We start from the raw sequence: 20,766 nt of genomic DNA on the forward strand, positions 1-20,766 counted from the left end.
CGCGGTGCGCCTGCGCGGACGACGTGGGGGGGCGGGGGGCCTGGGGGAGCTGCAGCTGCGCCCAGGTCCTGCGCGGGGCTGAGCGGCTGGGCCCGGTGGGTGAGCCTCGGCGGCGCACCTCCGGCGGCCACGGCGCAGCTCGCCTGCGGGGTCCGTATCCGCTCGGGAGCGGGCGCCCGGTGAGAGGAGGTCACAAGGGTCACCGGGTTGGGGGTTCTGTGAGCCCAGAGCCCCAGCGTGTTGCAGGGAAAGGTCGTTCAGTGTGTGCGATGGGCTGGGGCTGGCGCCGGCTGCCGAGCGCAACGCCTTTGGGGACCGGGGAACCCCCTGGCATTTCGGGGGCAGGAGATGGGCGTTCGTTCTGCTTGCTGAGGACTTTTTAACGGCTTATAAGCTATGACCGCGGCCCGGTGGTTCCTGTAAAAGGAATGTGTATGGGCTTTGGGCCTTTGCGGCTTGTGATTGCCGCTGAAGCCTAGGCTGCCGGGTTTGAGTCCTTTGAGTGTGTTTGGTATTTTCTCGCCTGGGGCCTACTGTTCTCTGTTCGCTTCTTTTTCTACGTTAATTCTTTTCCTCGTTGTCCCTTGTCCTTTTGGAATGTTTGGAGAGTTACAAAGCCCCACAATCTGGGCACAGGGCAGAAAGGCCCATGCAATTATTTAGCCTTGCTCATCTTTTCATTTCTGTCTGATTTCTTTTCTTTTTCTTTTTTTTTTTTTTTTTTTTTTTTTTTTTTTTTTTTACCGTATTCTGCGGCTACTGCTGTTGTATAATCTGGCTGGCACTTGATGCAGCAGCAGCGACTGCTAATTCTCCCATGTAGTCTTTCCACATTTCAGGGAAGTACTGTTCAGCTCCTTTGAAGTGAGTCTGTGGTCTAACCCAGCACAGTCAAGGATTGCCTAGGGTCAGGTGCCTTTCCCGTCACATCTGAACCCCCAGCTAAGGGGCCCTCGGGTGGCTCCGTGGTTGAGCGTCTGCCTTTGGCTCAGGTCTGGTCCTGGGGTCCTTGCAGGGAGCCTGGTTCTCCCTCTGCCTATGTCTCTGTCTGTGCGTGTGTCTCTCATAAATAGATTTAAAAAAAAAAAAAAACAGCTAAATTAGATTTTTCCATCAATAGGGAAATGCCTTTACTGTGGTGCCCTCACTCTAAGCAAGCCAATATGCTTTCTGCCTCCAAGGCCATTTTATGTCCTGTGATGATCCTACCCTCTCTGCCAATTGTGCCTAGCCAAGTGTACAAATCGGGTCTCCCTGAGAAATTATTTCCAAACTTAACCCCCATTCCATTCAGATAATACATTTGTTTTCAAACGTGTCTTTTTTCAACATCAAACTATGAATCCTTAAGATTTGTTGGCACCTGTGCACGATGAGTTCCCAATATTGAGCTCATGAAACAAATCAATTATCTAAGTCAGGGGATTCCAATTAGTCAAGTTTAAGAGATGATTAGTTGAAACTAGTTACTGATGGCCACACTCTTAAAAAAATCATCTCATTTTTTTTATTTTTGATAGTCACACAGAGAGAGAGAGGCAGAGACACAGGCAGAGGGAGAAGCAGGCTCCATGCACCGGGAGCCCGGGGTGGGATTCGATCCCGGGTCTTAAGGATCGCGCCCTGGGCCAAAGGCAGGCGCCAAACCACTGCGCCACCCAGGGATCCCAAATCATCTCATTTTTAAATAACTTCCCCTAGTGCTTGCACAAGAGCTGTCTTTTATTCCTCCTACAGCACCATTTGTCGGTGGTACATTAATAGATATTACCAATTCTGTGTTGAAATAAGTTTGGAAAATAATACTGCTCTAAGTCATCTTTCAAAAATGTTGAGGAATGACAATGTACGTTTCATATAATATATACTGCCTTGATGTACTTATTTTTCATTTCTTCCTTTAAGGTTTCTTTTTTAGATTTTTTTTAAAAGATTTATTTATTTATTCATGACACACAGAGAGAGACAGAGAGAGGCAGAGACACAGGCAGAGGGAGAAGCAGGCTCCATGCAGGGAGCCCAACATGGGACTCGATCCTGAGTCTCCAGGATCACACCCCGGGCCGAAGGCGGCGCTAAACCGCTGGGCTACTGGGGCTGCCCTCTTTTTTAGATTTTTGACTGATTTTAGGTTTACATCTCTAGGTTATATTTACTTTTCAGGTGCTTATAGAAATGTACTTCATTATTTTATCCAAGTTTAAATCATTTCATTTTATTCCCTCTCCCATAACATTCTTGATAAAAACCTATTTAACCTGAACTTAATTTTTAACTTTAAAACTATGAGATTAAATTATAGGAAGAGTTACAATATTGTGTCCTTTGAAAAGAAACCATTATATATTCAAAATAATTGGTAATTCAGTTGAATTTAAGAAGGTATGTTAATAGACAAAATTGATACAGGTCACAAAAACAAAGTCATAACAATGATATGTAAAGACAGTAACTTTTTTATTATACTAAAGACAATAGAAACCAAAAAAAAAAAGAAAAATTGAGTAGTCACAATTTAAAAGACTATTCCCTTCTAAAAACTATAAGCTCTCAAGCTGAAAAAAAAAAAAAAGAAATATACCAAGTATGTAAGAAAAGTTACACTTAAACTTTAAAAAGTCACCATTAGGTGTGTGGTTACTTGTTAGAGCAGTATTTCAAGGTACATAATTTTATTGATTGGATCCTAAAGTCAAACAGTAAAGATAAGGTAAGATTTTTTTTTGTCCTTGTTAAAAAGTTTATAATACTCTTAGATTCAAAACTAAAGTCTTTAGTTATGTGTTTCTTATATAATGTTTCATGTAATGTTCACTTGATCTAGGTATGTGTGTTACAATCCCTTGATCACAGCTTCAGTAATACTCCAGCAAAAAGTGAGCAAAAAACAAATCCTTAAAGAAACAGTTCTAAATTATATTCACCTCAGTTTAATTATATGAGCTTTTTCATGTGTAAATACTTTGTATAATTTACACTCTCCGTAATAAAACTGGTTTATACTATAAATACTACCAAGAGAAAATAGATCAAAAGTTTCCATCGTAAGAATGGAATGAATGAAATAAACATTTAAAAATTAAATGGCTCAACTGGTAAATAAAGAAATATTAAACTTTTCATTCTATTTCCTATGAATCATTTCACAGTCATAGCTTAGAGACACTAGAGTTTGCTCTTAAGGATCTGAACGTTTATTTCCTTAAAAAAATAATACTGATTCTCCAAAAAGACCCTCATACTACTTATCCAGTAATATTCAAGCATTTGCAATGGCAAATTATTAGCAGGAACATTGAAGTAGCAAAAATATGAAGTAAATCAAGCTCTTGGTATTTCCAGGTGAAAAATCTGAGTAATTCAACGACGTACTTGTCCATATTCATCTGCTTGCAACTTCCCCAAAATGTCATCAAGTGACTAGTTGTTAAGGCCAATGCCTTTTATTTTTAGATATCAGAAAACATAAACACACTTTCAAACACTTAAATACAAGATAACAGAAAATAATTACGTTCTATTGTAAATAAAGAAAAAGTGAAATTCTCATCAAAACTCTAAAATTCAAATGGTATTCTTTAGAAAGCATGTTATAAAGCAGTGGTCCTCAGAGATGATGATACACAGCAGTTGTCTGCAAACATTTTTGCTCCTATCCCCTAAAATAATTTTGACAAATAAGTGATGTCTGTGCATATTTAAACTATATGAAAATTTTCATCCTAAGTTTCAGTTACAAAATATGCAATTTCTACCATATCATAAATAATGATTTTTTTTTTTTAAATAAAATCTAGGGGCACCTGGTTGGCTCAGTTGGTTAAGCGTCTGACTCTGTTTCACCTTGGGTCACAATCTCATTGGTGCTGAAATCAAGCCCTGCATTGGGCTCTGTGCTCAGCGGGGAGTCTGCATCCCCTCTCTGTCTCCCTCTGCTCCCTCCCCACAGCTCATGCTGTCTGTCTCTCTCTCTCTGAAAGATATAAATACGTCTTTAAAACATTTTTTAATTAAATTTTTTTAATTTTTATTTATTTTATGATAGTTACACAGAGAGAGAGAGAGAGAGAGAAAGAGGCAGAGACATAGGCAGAGGGAGAAGCAGGTTCCATGCACCGGGAGCCCGACGTGGGATTCGATCCCGGGTCTCCAGAATCACGCCCTGGGCCAAAGGCAGGCGCCAAACCGCTGCGCCACCCAGGGATCCCACATTTTTTAATTAAAATATAAAATCTAAATTGGTCTTTCAAGTGTATCCTATATACTAATACCACACTGAATGGATACCTACCAAAGTCTAAAATAAAATAGTTAAAGCAATTTGTGTTTCCTTGTATTTGTATTTCCCTTCTACTTTCTCCACAGAATTTTATTCTACTTTGAATCTTGAAAATCTTTTCTTGATCGCCAAGGTTTCTTTGAGGAAAATTTACAAGCAAAAAGCACACAAACACTTATATTAAAACTACCTTTAGTTTTCTTTGACCATAAGGCCCCCAGGTTTTTTAATCATCGGGATTGAGTTATCATTACAACTATTATGAGCACATAATTGATCAAATGACAAATAAATCATAAATGTTGACATAAAATTACTGAAAATAAGAGTTTAATTGGAAAAATACCTCTTAATGGAATAAATTGGGGGGAGTGGTGTTTATGAAGCCTTGATTTTAAAAAACTGTTGATCTGGGAAACGAACAAGGGGTGGTGGAAAGGGAAGTGGGCGGGGAGTGGGGGTGACTGGGTGACGGGCACTGAGGGGGGCACTTGATGAGATGAGCACTGGGTGTTATGCTATATGTTGGCAAATAGAACTCCAATAAAAAAAAAAACTTTTGAACTGTCCCTTTGGCTCTCTGGAGATTTTATTTTTCCAAGAAATTCACGTTAGAAGATTCAGGTGAGATAAGAGGTATGCCTTCCTTCTGTAAAGTTAGGAGAATGGCAAAGTGAAGTGAGGAATGGGAACAGAAAATGCCAACTGACCCCCTGTGGCATTTTTGGTAGGTCAATTTAAGGATTTACAAAGGGATTTTGTAAAAACTTTTCTGTGCCCCACCCCCCATATTCCTATCACAATTTGAATACCACTCCTCTAAGATCCCTAGGGACAGTGTTGTTAACTTGGGCTAAGAAAAAGTACTTTTCCTGAGTTATTCCTTTGGTCAAAGAACTGATTTTGAATGTTTCTTGGATGGTACATGTTACATGTTGAAATCTGCTTTTGACCATTTGGCTGGCCAGCATAAAGTATGTGTCATCTGAGCTATCCCCTCACTAATCAGCCAACTCCTTCCATACATGTACAGATTCTGAACTAAGAAAGCCCATATTAAGGAATCAGCACAATAGTTCCATCTGTTAATAACTCAATTAGCATATACTGCTATGGAAAAGCACTAGAGAAAAATAGTTCGGCAGCTTTTAACATGTAAATATTAAGTGAGCAAAACAGTCTAGTAAAACATTTTAAAAGAAGACTGAAAAAAAGTAAACACTGTATTACTATTGCTCATCTTAAAATGTAATGAATAGGGCCCTTATCCATGGAATGTCCTAAAATGTTTGGTTCAGTTGTACTACCTAGGATGGCTCAAAGAAGAAAACCTTCCAGAAAGGATATGTTTGGCATTCAATCTCTGTAGATATGAGTTGACCCTATCCTGGAATGCCAGCGTGGCTTCACATCCACAAGCATCTTCTGTGGAGATGAGTCTTCGTGCTTCTTCAATAGCTGATGACGACAGTTATGTTATAGCTCGTTAGAAATCATAGCAAACCAGGAAATCTACAATTCAGTCCTTCCATTTGTAAGACTTAAATGCATTTTCTGGGAGGTAAAAGGATATAAGAGCACATAGAGGAAAAAATACTTTGGAATATTAATGTCATAAGAAATTGAATTAGTTGTTGGGAATTGTCAAACCTAGCTGTTGATTATAGTGGAGTTCATTACATTCATATACTTTTGTGACTGTTGGAAACTTTCAATGATATAAATATGTAAAAAGTTGATGTAGGGAAGCCAAGAACACAGAGCTAAGATAATTAATCTTATTATGATACCATGTCCTCATTAAGAAATGAAAATGAGAACAATTCTCTCTTTGGCCAAAATATTTCAAGAATTGAAATCAGATAGTTCCTGATTTTTTTTATACAGACTCTTATTCTATTGAATGGTCTGAACTGAAAGTTCCATAAATACTTTGGAAGTAAAAAATTGAGGTTTGTATCTGCATTTAAGTAAAGAACCTGGGAGAATGATAACGCTAACTCCTAGTTCTTTCTGAAATACAGTGAGGCAGCTATTCCTACTCACTATCGTAGCCCCTAAAGTTGCCTAATAGAAATAAGAGTAACTTCCCAGGTCTGAAGACTGATGTATAATCTTCCAATTGAGCATTACCATCATCTGAGGACAGAGAATGGTCCTTCACTGCTATGTTTTCTCCCACATTCTACAAAGGATATAGGGCTAACGTGACCATAAATTCACTTGATTAAATATAATCTGTCCAAATTCTGTTGACTTTTAGGGACAGCTCCTTAAAACTCTCCAGCAACTTCCCATTTTCCTTTTTTTTTTTTTTTTTTTTTTTTAAGATTTACACAGAGAAAGGCAGAGACACAGGCAGAGGAAGAAGCAGGCTCCATGCAGGGAGCCCGATGCGGGACTGGATCCCAGGACTCCAGGATCACGCCCTGGGCCGAAGGCAGGCGCTAAACCACTGAGCCACCCAGGGATCCCCAACTTCCCATTTTCCATAGAACAAAATACAAACTCCTTTCCCTCCCCACAGATCAGGATGACGTGGCCCTGCCTCACTCTCCATGTTGGCACCACACTTCCCTGGGCTGCTGGTACTTCCCTCACACTGGGCTGCCTCTCCCCTTCCCTCCCCCTGAAGCCACCACACAAGCCTCGGCACCGCCCTCCCTCCTTCTGCCAGCACCCCAATCCCAACCTAACTACAGCTGGTCCTCGGGTTTCAGAGGTCACTTCCTCAGAGAGACACTCCCAACCTGAAGTAAGTTCTCTAACCCCCACTGTCCCCACTGTCTCAGGACCCTGTTCTTTTCACATGCTCTTCATTCATAAATTGCTATTTCCTTGTCTTTTCCCCTTAGACTGCTATCAAAGACCATATCCGTTTTGTTCACGATTATATACCTAGTGCCTAAAACAGAGTAGGTGGTCTATTTACTGAATGGCTGATAGAATGGTTGAAGGAACACACAAGTAACCCCAACACAAGGTGTCCTGGGCTGAAAGAGGACAGAGCCCAATGGAAGGGAAAGGGGAACTCTGAAGGAGGGGTAAGATTGAACTAGGCCTGGGAATTAAAGAAATACATACAAACACTATTTTGTAGCATTTGACTCATACAAAGTAATTTAGAGTACACTTAGGCAAGTGATAAAGCATAATAAAAATAAACACTAATTAATAAAGCTATTACATAACTTAAGAATTAAAATATTATGAATACTGTTGCAGAGACATCATTTAAGTAAAAGTAGAAACACTAGAAGATATTTGCAACACATAGGACAACAAAGAATTTATATCCAGAAATGTGAAGGGTTCTTTTGAGTCAGTAATAAAAATACAAATAACCCAATAGAAAAGTAAGTGCATAAGTGGCATTTCCCAATAAAAATTTCAAATGACCAATAAATACAGGAAGAGGAGCTGAACCTCTCGAGGAGCCAGGAAATGAAAAAATGAAGACCATGGGGAGACACTTTTTTGCCTCCTCTAGACTGGCAAAAATTGAATCCAACAAAACCCAATGTTGGCAAGGATTGTTGTCCTTGGATTTTGACAAGTAAAAGTGGTGAGGGAAAGGGGTCCCAGCAAAGGGTGGAAACGGGCAGGGCACGTTGCTGGAATATCTGCTCATCCACGTAATGTGGACAGCAGAGGCAAAAGAAATGAATGGGTGAAGAAGAGAGGTTACCAGGAGCGGGGAGAGAAGGGAACAGGTTCAGAGCTTCAGTTTGGGATGATTGAGTTCTGTAGGTGGACAGCAGAACCATCACAGAACTATAGAAATGCACATAACACAGCTGAACTATACACTTAAAAACAGTTAAAATGCGAAATTGTGCATTATGTGGATCTACTGCCACCACCACCACAATAAAAAAATCCAACTTAGGAAAAGACTGATTAGAAAGAAACACAAAGAGAGAGGAAAGAATCACAAGGGAAGAATGGCTGGGAAGACAGCCGAGGGCCTCCAGAGGACTTGGACCAGAGGAAAGCTTCCTCCTAGAAGATGATCCTTCCAAACAAAACAGGCTAGAAGGAACAGACTTTACCTGAACACGTCTTGTCGTCTTCATTCAAGATGTAGCCGGGGTAACAGTCGCAGTGATAGGCCGCCACCCCATCGTCCACACAAATGTGCTGGCAACCGTGAGAGCCCTGAGCACACTTGCTGCCAACTGCCCAAGAGCAGGGCAGGAGAGAAAACATTCCCAGGTTACAATAGGAAAGTAAACATGGATTTCTGAGAGAAAAAAAAGCTTTGGTTTGGTTGCAACAGATGCTTAGAATGAACCCTTTAGTTGTCAGCTTTCAGAAGAAAACCTGTCTTCCTTGCCTACATCCCACATCCCTCCCTTTACTGCCTCCCCCCTTGCCTACTCATTTCCTGCCAATATCTGGGAGCCCCTCCCCTTTTTCTCCTGCCTGGAGTACTGGGGCTGCACTGAGACTTGATTATATCCCAGAACTTACCTTTGGCTTCTCCCAATGCCCAAAAATGCCTCCAACATCTCCAGCTACACAGGGATTATTTTCACCATCACCAAAAATAACATATTAGCGACCCACTTGCACAGGGAACTAACTTTGATGCTCACATAAATTTGCTGCTGTGATGACCAAGGGCCTGCCCTTGATAGCATACAAAGTGGGCCCTCCCTTACTGTCTGTCCCTCTCCTGGGCTAGTCTCTGCTTTCTCAAGATGTTCATTCTTTTCTGTGCCCAGCCTGTAAATTGCTCAGAGGCAGAAAATGTGCTTCCCTACATCCCCACAGTGCTTTGCACAGTCCTGGGAACCAAATAGTTGCTCAGTACTCTTTAATTGATTTTTTTTTTAAGGGAATTGGTGATGTGCCATTTCCCTTCGTCTCTCTTGAAAAGGTCACATAATATCCCTCCTCGAGAAACCTGGAGCATATATATAAAAATCTTTAAAAAGTTTGATGAGGCCAAAATTTTAAACACCGTCTTAAACAGTAGGAATTCTCAGAAGTGTTTTCACATTACAAATGCCCCCCTGTTCTGCCAGTGAGCTTAAATCAAATTAATGAGGATTAGCCAAGTCATAAGGCTCAGATTCACAGAAGATTGATCATCTAGAAACTGTCAGGGAAGAACTTACTTCCAACTTACTGGAAGACCTGTGTGGGTCTAACTCAGTCATTGACAAAGTCTCCTTTACTAAAAGGATCCAGCTTTAAGATTAACACTACAGAAAAGTTCCAGGCCAAGTTTTAATTGGAAAAAGATCAGTTCAGCCTATCACACCAAACAGTTACTGTCCAACTGACTTCCTCTAAAGCTCCCATTTGCTTTACAAGTCCCCAGTGGACGGAGCCATAAAATTTTCCTGGATAAGGATGCTACATTCAACGAGTGTTTCTCATAGCCCTCACTCCCTACCCATTTCTAAAGTGTGCTATGTTTGCAAAATCAAGTGAGCTCACTGCTGTCTGAGCAATGCATGCGTTAGTCTATAAGCGTGGTGGAAGGTCTAAAGCCCGATTCTTTCAAATATCTTCAAGAATCTCTTCCTGTGTGAATCGCAAGTTGGTTTCACTGCCACAGAAAGTGCCAGCTATGAAAGAATTTGTAGAGCGACCTTACCCGAACATGTTTTATTATCTGCATTCAGAGTATAGCCCTCGTAGCATTCACAGTGATGGGACCCAGCTCTGTCATTCACACAAATATGCTGGCAGCCATGTGTACCAAAAGCGCACTGGTCTTGAGCTGCCAAACAAAAGTCCAGAAGAAAAGAAATTAAAAATGGAAAAGTCTTTTCTTACCTGTATGTAGAAATCTTCTTACCTGTAGCTAGAAATCGATAAGAAGCAAATCTATTGGAAACCTTCCACAGCCATCCATACTATTGGTTCACATTGGAAGTTAGTGGAGTTGAATAAAATCCTATGCGCACAGTCCTTATTCTTCCTTTCCCAACTGCTTTGTCTTTTTTGTTAAAGATCTTATTTATTTGTCAGAGAGACAGAGAGAACACAAGCAGAGGGAGCAGATGGCAGAGGGAGATGCATACTCTCCACAGAGCAAGGAACCCGATGCAGGACTCAATCCCAGGACCCCGGAATCATGCCCTGAGCTAAAGGCAAATGCTCAACCACTGAGCCATCCAGACGCCCCAGAGCGTTCTTTGATTTTATTTTATTTTTTCGTTCTTTCATTGTAATTCACTAAACTGTCTTTAGCATTTGGAAAGCACTGCCAGGGCGAGGTACAGAGAGTGGAATGCACAACACACTCCATGTGCGCCATGATACAGACATAACACACTGCCATTTCTGACTTTTCTAGGAAGGCTCAGAAATCGCAAATGCCCAAGAGAGAAAAACCAAGTACCTTGTCAGCGTGACCTACCCTCCAATACTGGCTAGGTAGGTATGCAGAGAGGGAGGTAGCAAAAATAAAGCCTTCTCCCCCACTTACCTGAGCATGTCTTCTTGTCTTCGTTCAAGGTATAGCCTTCATAGCACTCACAATGATAAGAGCCAGTCCTGTCGTTCACACAGATGTGTTCGCATCCATGAGTATTAAGGGCACACTTATCAATAGCTATCAAAAGATCATCAGGACAAAGGTGAATGCATGGAAAACGTGGCAAATTAATTAAGAGTACTACACACACACACACACACATCTCACTACCTAAACAAGGTTGCTTAGCACAACAGAAAAGCCCCAGGACAGGAGGTTGGGAACTGATTTCTGTGCTGGCTCTTTCACTAACAGACCCCATGACATGGGTAAGTCTTCCTTCCCTGGCTCTCAATTACATCATCTGTAAAAATGAGTAGTTTCCTTCCTCTCAGAAACTTTTGCTGAGGATTTAAACCAAAATGGCCCTAATTCCCATCTTTACTGATCGTGTGTGTATATTCATATACTAGATAAATAAGAACCTTTCTAAACTTTCTTCTGTGTCTAAATCCAATGAGCAGCTGTGGTCACAGAGACAAAGGGGCAGCTTGTATTTAATCAAGTAAAATCCAGGACAAGTTCCAAATCCTCAAAAGGACCGAGAGTTTTGACTCCCTTCCTTACTAACCCATTTCCCTACTAACCCTGTTCTCTAAAACTAATTATAAGAACTATAAATAAGCTGATTCATGTATTACCTCACTTCTCTCCAACAGTTTTGGAGGAAAAACACTGATAAGCAACAGGGAACCCACTAAAGAGCAATTAGGAGAAAAGCAGAAGGCCGGTCCATGGCCAGGAGAGTAGGTCCCCAGACAAGTCCCAGCCAGGCACTCTCCCTGAAGCGGGCCTCACCTGAACATGTCTTCATATCGGCGTTCAAAGAGTATCCTTGGCTACACTCACAGTGGTGCTTGCCTTCCCCATCACTGACACACACGTGCTGGCACTGGTGTATGCCAAGTGCGCACGGGTCCGAAGCTGTGCATGGGAAGTTTATAGGAATCAGTATGGACACATCAAAAACATTCCAGACACTTTCTTCCATGTCAAAAAAGGCCTTGCTCTCTGGTTCCTTTTCAATTATAGTGCACTCTAAAAACTGCCTGTTTTCTGCCTCTGGCTCACTGGAAATACCACTCTCACATTAATCATGTTACTAGTTTAAAATTATAGATCTCGTTGTCAGCTTTCTCAAAGAAAAAGGAAATTTTGAATTTGGAGCTGAAGCCAAACACTTACAGGGATCAGACAACTTGATATTTTATTCAATGTATCCACCTGGCCCAGGAAGAAGGCTTCTACTTCCCAACTCAAGACATGGGGAGAACTACAACATACTTCTTGAAGATCTATGAGCTAGTTGTCCTGTTGCAGCCAGAATCTGCTTTCCAAGGGCTCTACAGTTTGGGTCAGAACAGAATTCACACACAGGTAAGCCTCTCAGCCTGGAACTCGCTCATTCTTGGACGAGTTACAGATGTGAACATGTAAACGATGGAGGGCAAGGCAGGTAACTGCCTTCTGAATGAGCAGCACGGATGCATGAGCCTAAACGTCCACGTAGGCAGCCTCATGGCCACTAACGTCTACAAGGTGAATGGGCTCCCATGCTCAACACAAGCAGGTAAAAAGAAAAGGAAGAATGGAATAAATGAGATTATGTCAGCTAGGCTGCATCCCCATCTTTTCACTCCTGGAGGTGTTTATATCTTGTTGGATTTTTTTTTTTTCCTAGTGACATGTTTTGAAAGAAAAATCAATGAATTTAGTCATTTCTGAGAAACCAAGGAGGCCTGTTGGAGGAGGCTGGCACCCCTGGGCAGGTAACCCAGCCTCGACTGTTTTGGCAACAGGTCAAGGCTAATATTTTCCCAAAGAAGGGCCTTTTCATGGAGCGATCTTTCCAACCCGTTGACTACAACAAGCTGCCCCTCAGTCTTTTTTCCATAGAGAGGACATTTTTTCCCCCAGAACAAGCAGGTCTTTTGTACCAGAAGGAAAAGATCACCACTCACCACTTGCTACTTTATGGCCTGCAAGCCCAACCCCAGGTGCTAGCTTTGAGACCCAACTCTGCCACAGGCCAGTGTCTTTATGGAAAAGCTCTCACCCGCAAGCACAGGGGGTTTTCCTGGGTGAAAGAAAGCCATGTTCTTTTGAGAAACCAATGAATACCAAGTAGATGCCACCAAAGCCAAGGACAGCTTGTGAAGGCCCAGTGTCCTGGGACAGGAAAGACAAGGGGCCACCAGCCAGGTCTGGCTGAGTTGAGGCCAAACTTTGCTCCAGACCAAGACTTCATCTCCCATTTCCTGACAAACTAGGGTGATTGCTGAGCTCCACAGTGATTTTGATATAAAGTCTCGTTGAAATTCACAATTGTAATTATGGATTCACTTATGTGTCTCATCACCATCCGCAGACTACTGCTTGAAAGTAGGGAGGTACATTTGTCTTTGTAAAGATACCTTTATCCTTGTGTCATCAGTGATCCACTAATATGTATCAAATAAAGAGATGGGGAGTAGGTGATACAGCAAAAGGTATCTACATTTAAAAATTCACCTGAACTAGAAATTTGCCCACAACTGTTTGGATAATTCCGCAGATGGCTTTGAAACACTATCTCTAAATGATAAAAAATAAATAAAGCATGAATATAGATAGAAAGACAGACATATAGACAGATAGATGGATGCAAAGAAAAGGAGAAACTTAAAAGTAAAAAAAAATATGTTTCATACATTCATAATTCTGATCTAAAAATAGAGCCCAGCAGTAAATGGATTCATATTAATGGATTTGACTGATACATGCTAAATGAATTAAATTAGTTCCAATTAAATTAGCATGCTTATTCTCAAACTCCATCCTAAAGGAAAAGACAGAAGGACAGTAACAATCTTTTTTTTTTTTTTTAATCTGCTTCTGGCTACCTCACAAGTGAAGTGAAATCCCACCCACCTCCCACCCCTGGTTCTTAATCCTGTCCCTCCACAAAGAATTATCAGATGAAGAGCAGAATCTGAAAACTAAGAGTACCTAGAGAATAAGCAAAACCCTGACAGTTACACTGGAACACCAACTGATCCTTCCATGGGCAGACAGATGCTGCTCCCTGTCTTCTGCAGGAAAACAAGCAGAGTTCTGTTAAAATCCTGAGATGGTAAAGCTAAAGAAAATATCTAGGAAAAATGGAGTTGTGGGCAGAGAGGAGAAAAGAGGTGTCTTGAGTTTTTCATTTTTATTTTTTTCTGAGCTCATCAGGGAACAGCAGGATCATTTATCCTGGATATTTCCAGACCTTCACATTTCTAATGCAAACATGAAGATTTTTATGAGCAAACCAAGTTACATATAAAGCAACTCTATATTCCTAAACCAACAAAGTGTGTTTAAGTTGGGAAAAAACACAAGGAACGCACTGCTTATATTTCAGTTTTCCATAAAGTTTCCACAAAAAAAAAAAAAAAGAATAAATCTTTTTTTCTTTGGATACACAACATCTGAATATAACATCCTTTCTAGTTGAGAGCAAAGACTTACCGCAAAAGGTTTCCTGGAATCTAGAGGAAAGTTTCTCAATGACCCCGTAGGTCTCCACGTAGAAAACATGCTCATCTAGTGGCTCACTGGCAATCATCTTGAGGGACTCCATGTCTGCCCGGTCCACGCCCACGGCATACAGCTCAATACCAGATGCCCGGGCCCGAGCCGCCACCTCGTTCACCTGGTCCTGGGGCCTCCCGTCTGTCACAATGATGGCCACCTTAGGGATGTTGGAAGTGGGCCCCCGAGCACCTGCCTCCTCGGTGAAGGCCTCATCCATGGCTGTCTGGATAGCCAGGCCCGACATGGTGCCTGTAGACAAGGGTGTGATCCGGGCCACGGCCTGCTTCAGGGACTGCTTATCCGAGTAGGTCTGCAGATGGAACTCAATCTTCACGGTGCTAGCATAGTTCACCACTGCCACCCGTGTGTCCGCCGCCCCAATGTCCAGAGTGTCAATTATCTGGGAGACAAAGGTTTTCACCTTGGTGAACTCCAGGGGCCGCACACTGCGAGAACTATCGATGATGAACACCAAATCCAACGGCCTGCTCTTGCAAACACCTGCAGAGAAAGGTGTGGGCAACAAGCATGGCTGAGCAATGATGGGATCCCAATCAGAGACAGGGCAATCCTCGGAGAGCCCTGGGGTTGGAGGCGCTACTATCTGCTCTCGTCCCCAAGACCATCCTCCCTTTAGAGGTTGAAAGCACCAAGGTCTTCCAAATTCCCTATGAGAATTCACAGAAGAAGAGGTGAAGTTCCTCCAAATATCTCCCTACAGGCTGGCTGAACCCCAAACTTCCACCTACAACCTCATCCCTCTGCTTCAGGTATAGCTCCCAAGGTTCCTCTTGACTCCCAAGGTTTCCAGACCTTTCTTGGGCACCTGGGCCATGGGACCATGGGACAGGGCAATGGAACAGTGTCCCTAAATGGCGTGAAAGGTGAACTCAGGACAGCCTCACTGCCCTGCCCAGGCCTCACAGATACCTCAGGCAATGGCTGCATCAGAGACAAGCACACTGGTGCTTTCCTGGAGGCTTTCTTCTTCTACTTCACCACCAGGAGGGTAAAAACTGCCCCCATTCAGCCCCCCCCTCCTTCTCATCATTCATCAGGCTTTAGTGAACCCCGTGAGTCTGAGATACTTAAAAGTGAAAAGAGGAATGACAACTTAATCTGATCCATGTCTGTCATGCTTCCAACTCTGCGTGTGTCTGGTTTTCAGGAGCAGAGATGCCCACTGGTGTCTACCCTCTGCCCCCCACCAAACTCCCACAGTCATCTCTTCCATTTTTTCATTCACCAAATACTTTTCTGGAGACATGTCATGTATTCAAGCCTGGGGCTACAGAATCAAAGAAGCTTGTATGTTTCCTACTCAGAAGTACCAAGCACCAGGCACGTGGGTGGCACAAGTGGGTTAAGCGTTCGGCTCAGGTCATGATCTCAGAGTCTTGAGATCAAGCCCTGAGCTGGCTCTGTGCTCAGTGCAGAGTCAGCTTGAGATCGTGTGTGTGTGTGTGTGTGTGTGTGTGTGTGTGTGTGTGTGTGTTCTCTCAAATAAATAAATCTCTGGGGGAAAAAAAAAGTACCAAGTACCTTGTAATAACACCACACATCTTAGGGGCTCCTGAGTAGCTCAGTTATTTAAGCGTCTGTCTTTGGCTTGGGTCATGATCCTGGGGTCCTGGGATTGAGCCCCACATCAGGCTCCCTGCTTAGGGGAGGGGAGTCTGCTTCTCCGTCTCCCTTTCTCTCTCTCATTTGAGAAATTTGAGATAGAGAGAGTGAGCGAACAAGAGAGCAGAGGGGGTTGGGGGGGGAGAGGAGCAGGGCAGAGGGAGAGGGAGAAGCAGGCTCCCTACTGAGCAGGGAGCCTGACATAGGACTCAACCCCAGGACCCAGAGATCATGACCTGAGCAGAAGGCAGATGTTTAGCCAGCTGAGCCACCCAGATGCCCCTAAATGAAATCTTTAAAAAAAAAAAAAAAAAGAAAACGAAATAAACCACACACGTGCTCGTTTTCATCTCTTCTTTCTTCCCCTTTCCCCCCAATCTTGTTCTACATTCCTTCTTCTCCTAGCCACCAAAATCAAGTCCAAAAGTCAGGATTGGTTGAGAGAAAAAACAGTAATTAAACATCTTTTCCGAGTCATTCCTCCTCCTCTATACACACACACACACACACACACACACACACACACACACACACACACACCCCTAATGTCCTAAATGGAAATGTGACTGGTGCTTGGGCATAAAGCATCAACCAGGGTTCTTTCCTTCCAGGATCTGGATGGTGACGCTACTATAAGAAAGCAATTTATTCAGTGATTAAGGGGAAAAGATAGATTCAAAACAAACTCCTAGGCAAGACAGTTTATGACAGAAAAAGCCCTATCTGGAACAGGAATGATGCCTCCGTATAGTTTTCTTCTAAAAATGGAAAATTATCCTCTCAGTTTTATCCTGCTTCCCAGAGGTATTCAATTAAGAAAATAAACCATACCTTACTTTCAAGAACATTTTAGAGATCACAGGATACAAATAAAACAACCCTGTGAAGTCAGAGATGCAGAGGTTGTTTCTAATACCCATTTTATAGGTGAGAAGCCTGAGGTTCTGGAAGGTGTGTGAGCCAGAAAACAGCAGGTCGTGGTTTGGACTCCAGGTTTCCTGACTCCCAGCCTAATGGGGCTTTTCACTGAATGGTTGCCTCTCTTTCTGAGGCAATATTTTCCACCACAAAAATATCAACATTATCTCATGTACCCAGTAAATAAACATCCTGCTTGTTGACTTTGAGCCACCACCTGAAATATGCTGTATGTCATGTATTTAGTTAAGTCAAAAGAAATTAAGTCTTTTTTTTTTTAAAACAACTCTCGAATTTCATTTCATCCCTTAATTACCATGAAACAGGAGCAAGGAAGAATAATTATGATGAAAATCCTTCCTGGACATAGATGTAGGTATTTTTACATAATTGGAATAAAAGGAAAAATACATGGTGATATGAAATCCATATTTGACAGTGATTTCACTAATACCCAAATGGTATCCTTACTAATGTCAAGGTTATATTCTCATGGTAAATGTGCAGGATTCCTTCCTTCTCACACGGAATCCTTTATGGGAGGTTACGGGAGGTATGGTAGGCAAAATAAAGCTCCCTCCCCCCAAAGATGTCCAGGTCCTAACCCCCAGAACCTGTAAGTAGGTTACTTTACATGGCAAAAAAAAAAGACTGCAGATGTGATTATATTAATGACCTGGAGATGGGGAGTTTATCCTGGATTATTGGGATGGGTCCAGTGTAATTACAGAGGCCTCGAAAAGTGGAAGAGAAAGGCAGGAGAGATCAGAGTGAGGAGATGTGAAGGAGGTCCCAACCTGCCCTTGGTGGCTTTGAAAATAGCGAAAAGGCCATGAGTCGAGGAGTGAAGGTAGCCTCTACATGCTGAACCGGGCAAGGAAACAGCCTCCCCAAAATCTTTCCCAAAGGAACACTGTCCTGCTGACACAACTTTAGCCCTTTGAGACTAGTACGGGACTTCCGATCTACAGAACTCGTAGATAATAACTGTGTACTGTTTTTACGTCACTAAGTTTGTGCTAATTTGTTACAGCAGCAATAGAAATCTAATATAGGCCTTCACCAAGGATGGCGGGGAATTCTGTGAGCATCTGCTTACTCCCGATTTGGACCCTCTCTGCAACATCATTGTCTTTGAATCTCACTCCCCTTTACTAGATTGCAGCACTTTGACTCTCAGATACCAAGAAGGGGAGAATCTGAATTTCCTAAAAGATTTCCATACTTCCAATTTTGCTGACTTTTGATAGTCCTGCTAGAAACAAAAGCCCATAGCAAAGTGTAGCAATTTCCAGTTGCAAAAAGGAGGGAATTTGGGGAAGAGTGAAATATGATGTTTATTAAGGGGTTATCACTCAAGCAAGATCAGTTTGGATTCCAAGTAATGCAGGGCCAGTGCTGCTTTGGGGGAACATGAACAACTGGCGCAGATCCCTCCTCTCTCTCCCAGTCCCGCTCCCAAGGGAGGTGTGTCAGGGCCAGAGGCCAGGTTGCCTTTTAGAAGAAAGGTTTCCCTACACTTGCCAACCCACCCACCCTCTGAATTTAATCCTTGTGAACCGTGGTACTCCAGCTCAAAGACAATGCTGTCACCATTTCGGATCCAGCCCGTTGGAGCTGATGCAGCAAAGAATCTTTTGTGCTCTTTCTCAACATTATCCAGGAAGGTGCAGAAGGGCATAGACAAAAGAGATCGACTTGAGTCCCTGGATGAATGAGATTGGAGACGCAGAAAATGGTTTGGTGCAGCCTCTCTTCAGCAAGACCGACACTGGATGTTTTGGTAATGAAGACCAAATTTTACATAAACAATTTCAAGAGCCTGGTAGATGGTAGCAGCAGAAAGATCCTTGTGTAGGATTTTGGAGCCCTGAGTTTTATTCTGGGCTCTGACACTGATTTCCTGAGTCATTTGATAAGCCTCAGTTTATATGCTTTTAAGGGTTGTGTCAGATGATCTTCCAACTGCTGCTCTAGGAACCTCTGCCAGAGGAACCAACTACTGACCAAAAAGGGCAATGGAATTGTTCATGAAAGATCCAGTGTCTTGGGTGTTTGAGGATCTAAGAGAGTACAGGCTGGGATTGGGACCCAGTCTGTTCAAACAGAAGACCTGGTCAGGGGCAGAAGAGGTGGAGACCAGGATGGTCACAACAGAGATCTGGGGCCATCCAGGGGACCCCTTGGGTTTCCTTCCTGGCTTCCCACCCCCACTCCCTGGTGTGAATTCCAGTCTGAATTTTGGTCCAGATCCTAGACTGGACGGAGACAGTTTGAAGGCTGAGGCCAGAGGAAGGAGGGTCACACACCGACCTGGGGCTATAGATGAAGTGATTCCTGAGAACCGAAGGCAGAGTCTCGGGAAGGGTCTGTTCAGCTGCACAGTTGGGGGCTGGCACAGGGGGCTGGGAGGCGCAGGTGTTCCCTCGCTGCCTCATCTTCCAGGGAAAGTGGCTGGAGTTTGAGCTTCAGGCGACCCAAATTCTAGCCCCGACTATGAGTGACCTTGGGCATCCCCTCCCTTCTCTGGACCTGTTTCCCTACAGGATTCATGGGGGAGGGAATTCCTTCTCCCGCATCGCAGTCTGGCTCAGGCTGGGATGGACCAAGCACCTGGCGGCTTCAAGGGGCGTCTCCTGCTCGATGCTCCGCTTCCCTACGACCCATCCCTCCCTCCCTACCCCCCCTTCCTCCCGGCCGGCTGCTCCCTCCCAAGCGGGGGGTCCCACTCCCGCCCCCGTACCTGCGCCGCGGGCCCCGCCGGGCTGGCCCGCCCCGGGATGGGGCGCGCGGGTGGGGGCGGCCGGAGTGGGGCGGCGCCCGGGGCTGCCCCCTGGGCCGCGCGTGCCCAGCCTCCGCCAGCCCGGGCGGGTCAGGGGGCCGGGGGCGGCGGGGGCCGGCGGCGGCAGCAGCAGCAGCAGCAGCAGCGGCCAGAGCAGCAGGAGCAGTCCCGAGAGGTGACGCGGCATAGCGGGCTCCGCACTCCGGCAGGTGTCGGCCGTCGAAGGTCGGCTCGCGGCACAGCCTAGCACCGGAGCCGCGCGCCCTGGCGGCCAATTTAAAGTCCCGCCGCGCCGCGCCCCGCCCGCCCTCGCCCCGCCCACCGCCCGCCCACATCCCGCCTTCCCCGCCCACATCCCGCCTTCCCCGCCCACCGCCCGCCCCGCGCCCCGCCCACCCCCGCGCCCCGCCCCGCCCACCGCTCGCCCCGCCCACATCCCGCCCGCCCCGCCCACCGCCGGAGCGCGGGAGGAGCCACCGGGCGCGGCGCCCGGGGCCCGCGGGAGCCGGTCGGCGCATTCCGGCGGCAGAAACGGAATGTCTGGGGCGAGACGGCGGCGGCGCGGTGCCCGGAGCCCGGGCCCGTCTGGGTGGGCTCGGCCGGGCGCCCCTGGCCGCGCCGCGCCCCCCCGACCCTGTGCCCGGGCCTGCGCACCCCCGGCCGCGGCCCGCCCGCCCCGCGCCCTCCCGCGCCCTCCCGCGCCCTCCCGCGCCCTGCAGGCCCGACCCGGGTGCTGCGGAGGCCCGGGGCTCTGCTTTCCCGCTCCCGCCGCGGTGCCTGCGGCGGGGTCCGCCTCCCTCCTCGCACCGCATTCCTTTCCCCAGCCAAGCAACCCAAGTTTTGCTGTGGGCTCTCAGTAAAAGAAAAAAAAAAAGAAAAAAAAGCCTCACAGATTCGAGCAGCATGAATAGAAATGCTTTCATCCCAGCTTCAAACATCCGTAAACATTTGAACTTATATTAACCAGGAATAGAAAGTCAAACATACATTCCCCAGGGAGCCCCCTGCCAGCTGGACGGGCAGCCTGTACCCACAGAGGCTTCCAAGGCGCCCCCATATCCCATTTCCTCCCCGGAAGAGTAATGTGGCAGCCCAGGGCCGGGGGCCACCCAG

At 44.8% G+C, this 20,766-nt stretch overlaps 1 protein-coding gene across 1 annotated transcript; it reads right to left on the reverse strand.

Annotated features, from left to right (window-relative positions):
- Positions 1 to 812: 812 nt before the first annotated feature.
- Positions 813 to 19,884, reverse strand: MATN3 (matrilin 3). Its single transcript, XM_055327328.1, has 8 exons — positions 19,615 to 19,884; positions 14,265 to 14,831; positions 11,571 to 11,696; positions 10,725 to 10,850; positions 9,888 to 10,013; positions 8,332 to 8,457; positions 5,627 to 5,737; positions 813 to 3,416 (listed from the first exon to the last, which is right to left on the reverse strand). Exons 1-8 carry the CDS (start codon positions 19,838 to 19,840, stop codon positions 3,361 to 3,363), a joined length of 1,464 nt encoding a protein of 487 aa, XP_055183303.1. The 5' UTR covers positions 19,841 to 19,884; the 3' UTR covers positions 813 to 3,360.
- Positions 19,885 to 20,766: the final 882 nt, after the last annotated feature.

The sequence above is a fragment of the Nyctereutes procyonoides genome, unplaced genomic scaffold, assembly GCF_905146905.1.
Source record: "Nyctereutes procyonoides isolate TBG_1078 unplaced genomic scaffold, NYPRO_anot_genome, whole genome shotgun sequence".
NCBI classification, from domain to species: Eukaryota; Metazoa; Chordata; class Mammalia; order Carnivora; family Canidae; genus Nyctereutes; species Nyctereutes procyonoides.

Coding starts and splice junctions, on each gene's coding strand:
- MATN3 (XM_055327328.1), bottom strand. CDS start 19,840: ATGCCGCGTCACCTCTCGGGACTGCTCCTGCTGCTCTGGCCGCTGCTG. Junction 14,832..19,614: donor CGGCGGGGCCCGCGGCGCAG/GTACGGGGGCGG, acceptor CTTTCTCTGCAG/GTGTTTGCAAGAGCAGGCCG. Junction 11,697..14,264: donor ATTCCAGGAAACCTTTTGCG/GTAAGTCTTTGC, acceptor TCCCATGCACAG/CTTCGGACCCGTGCGCACTT.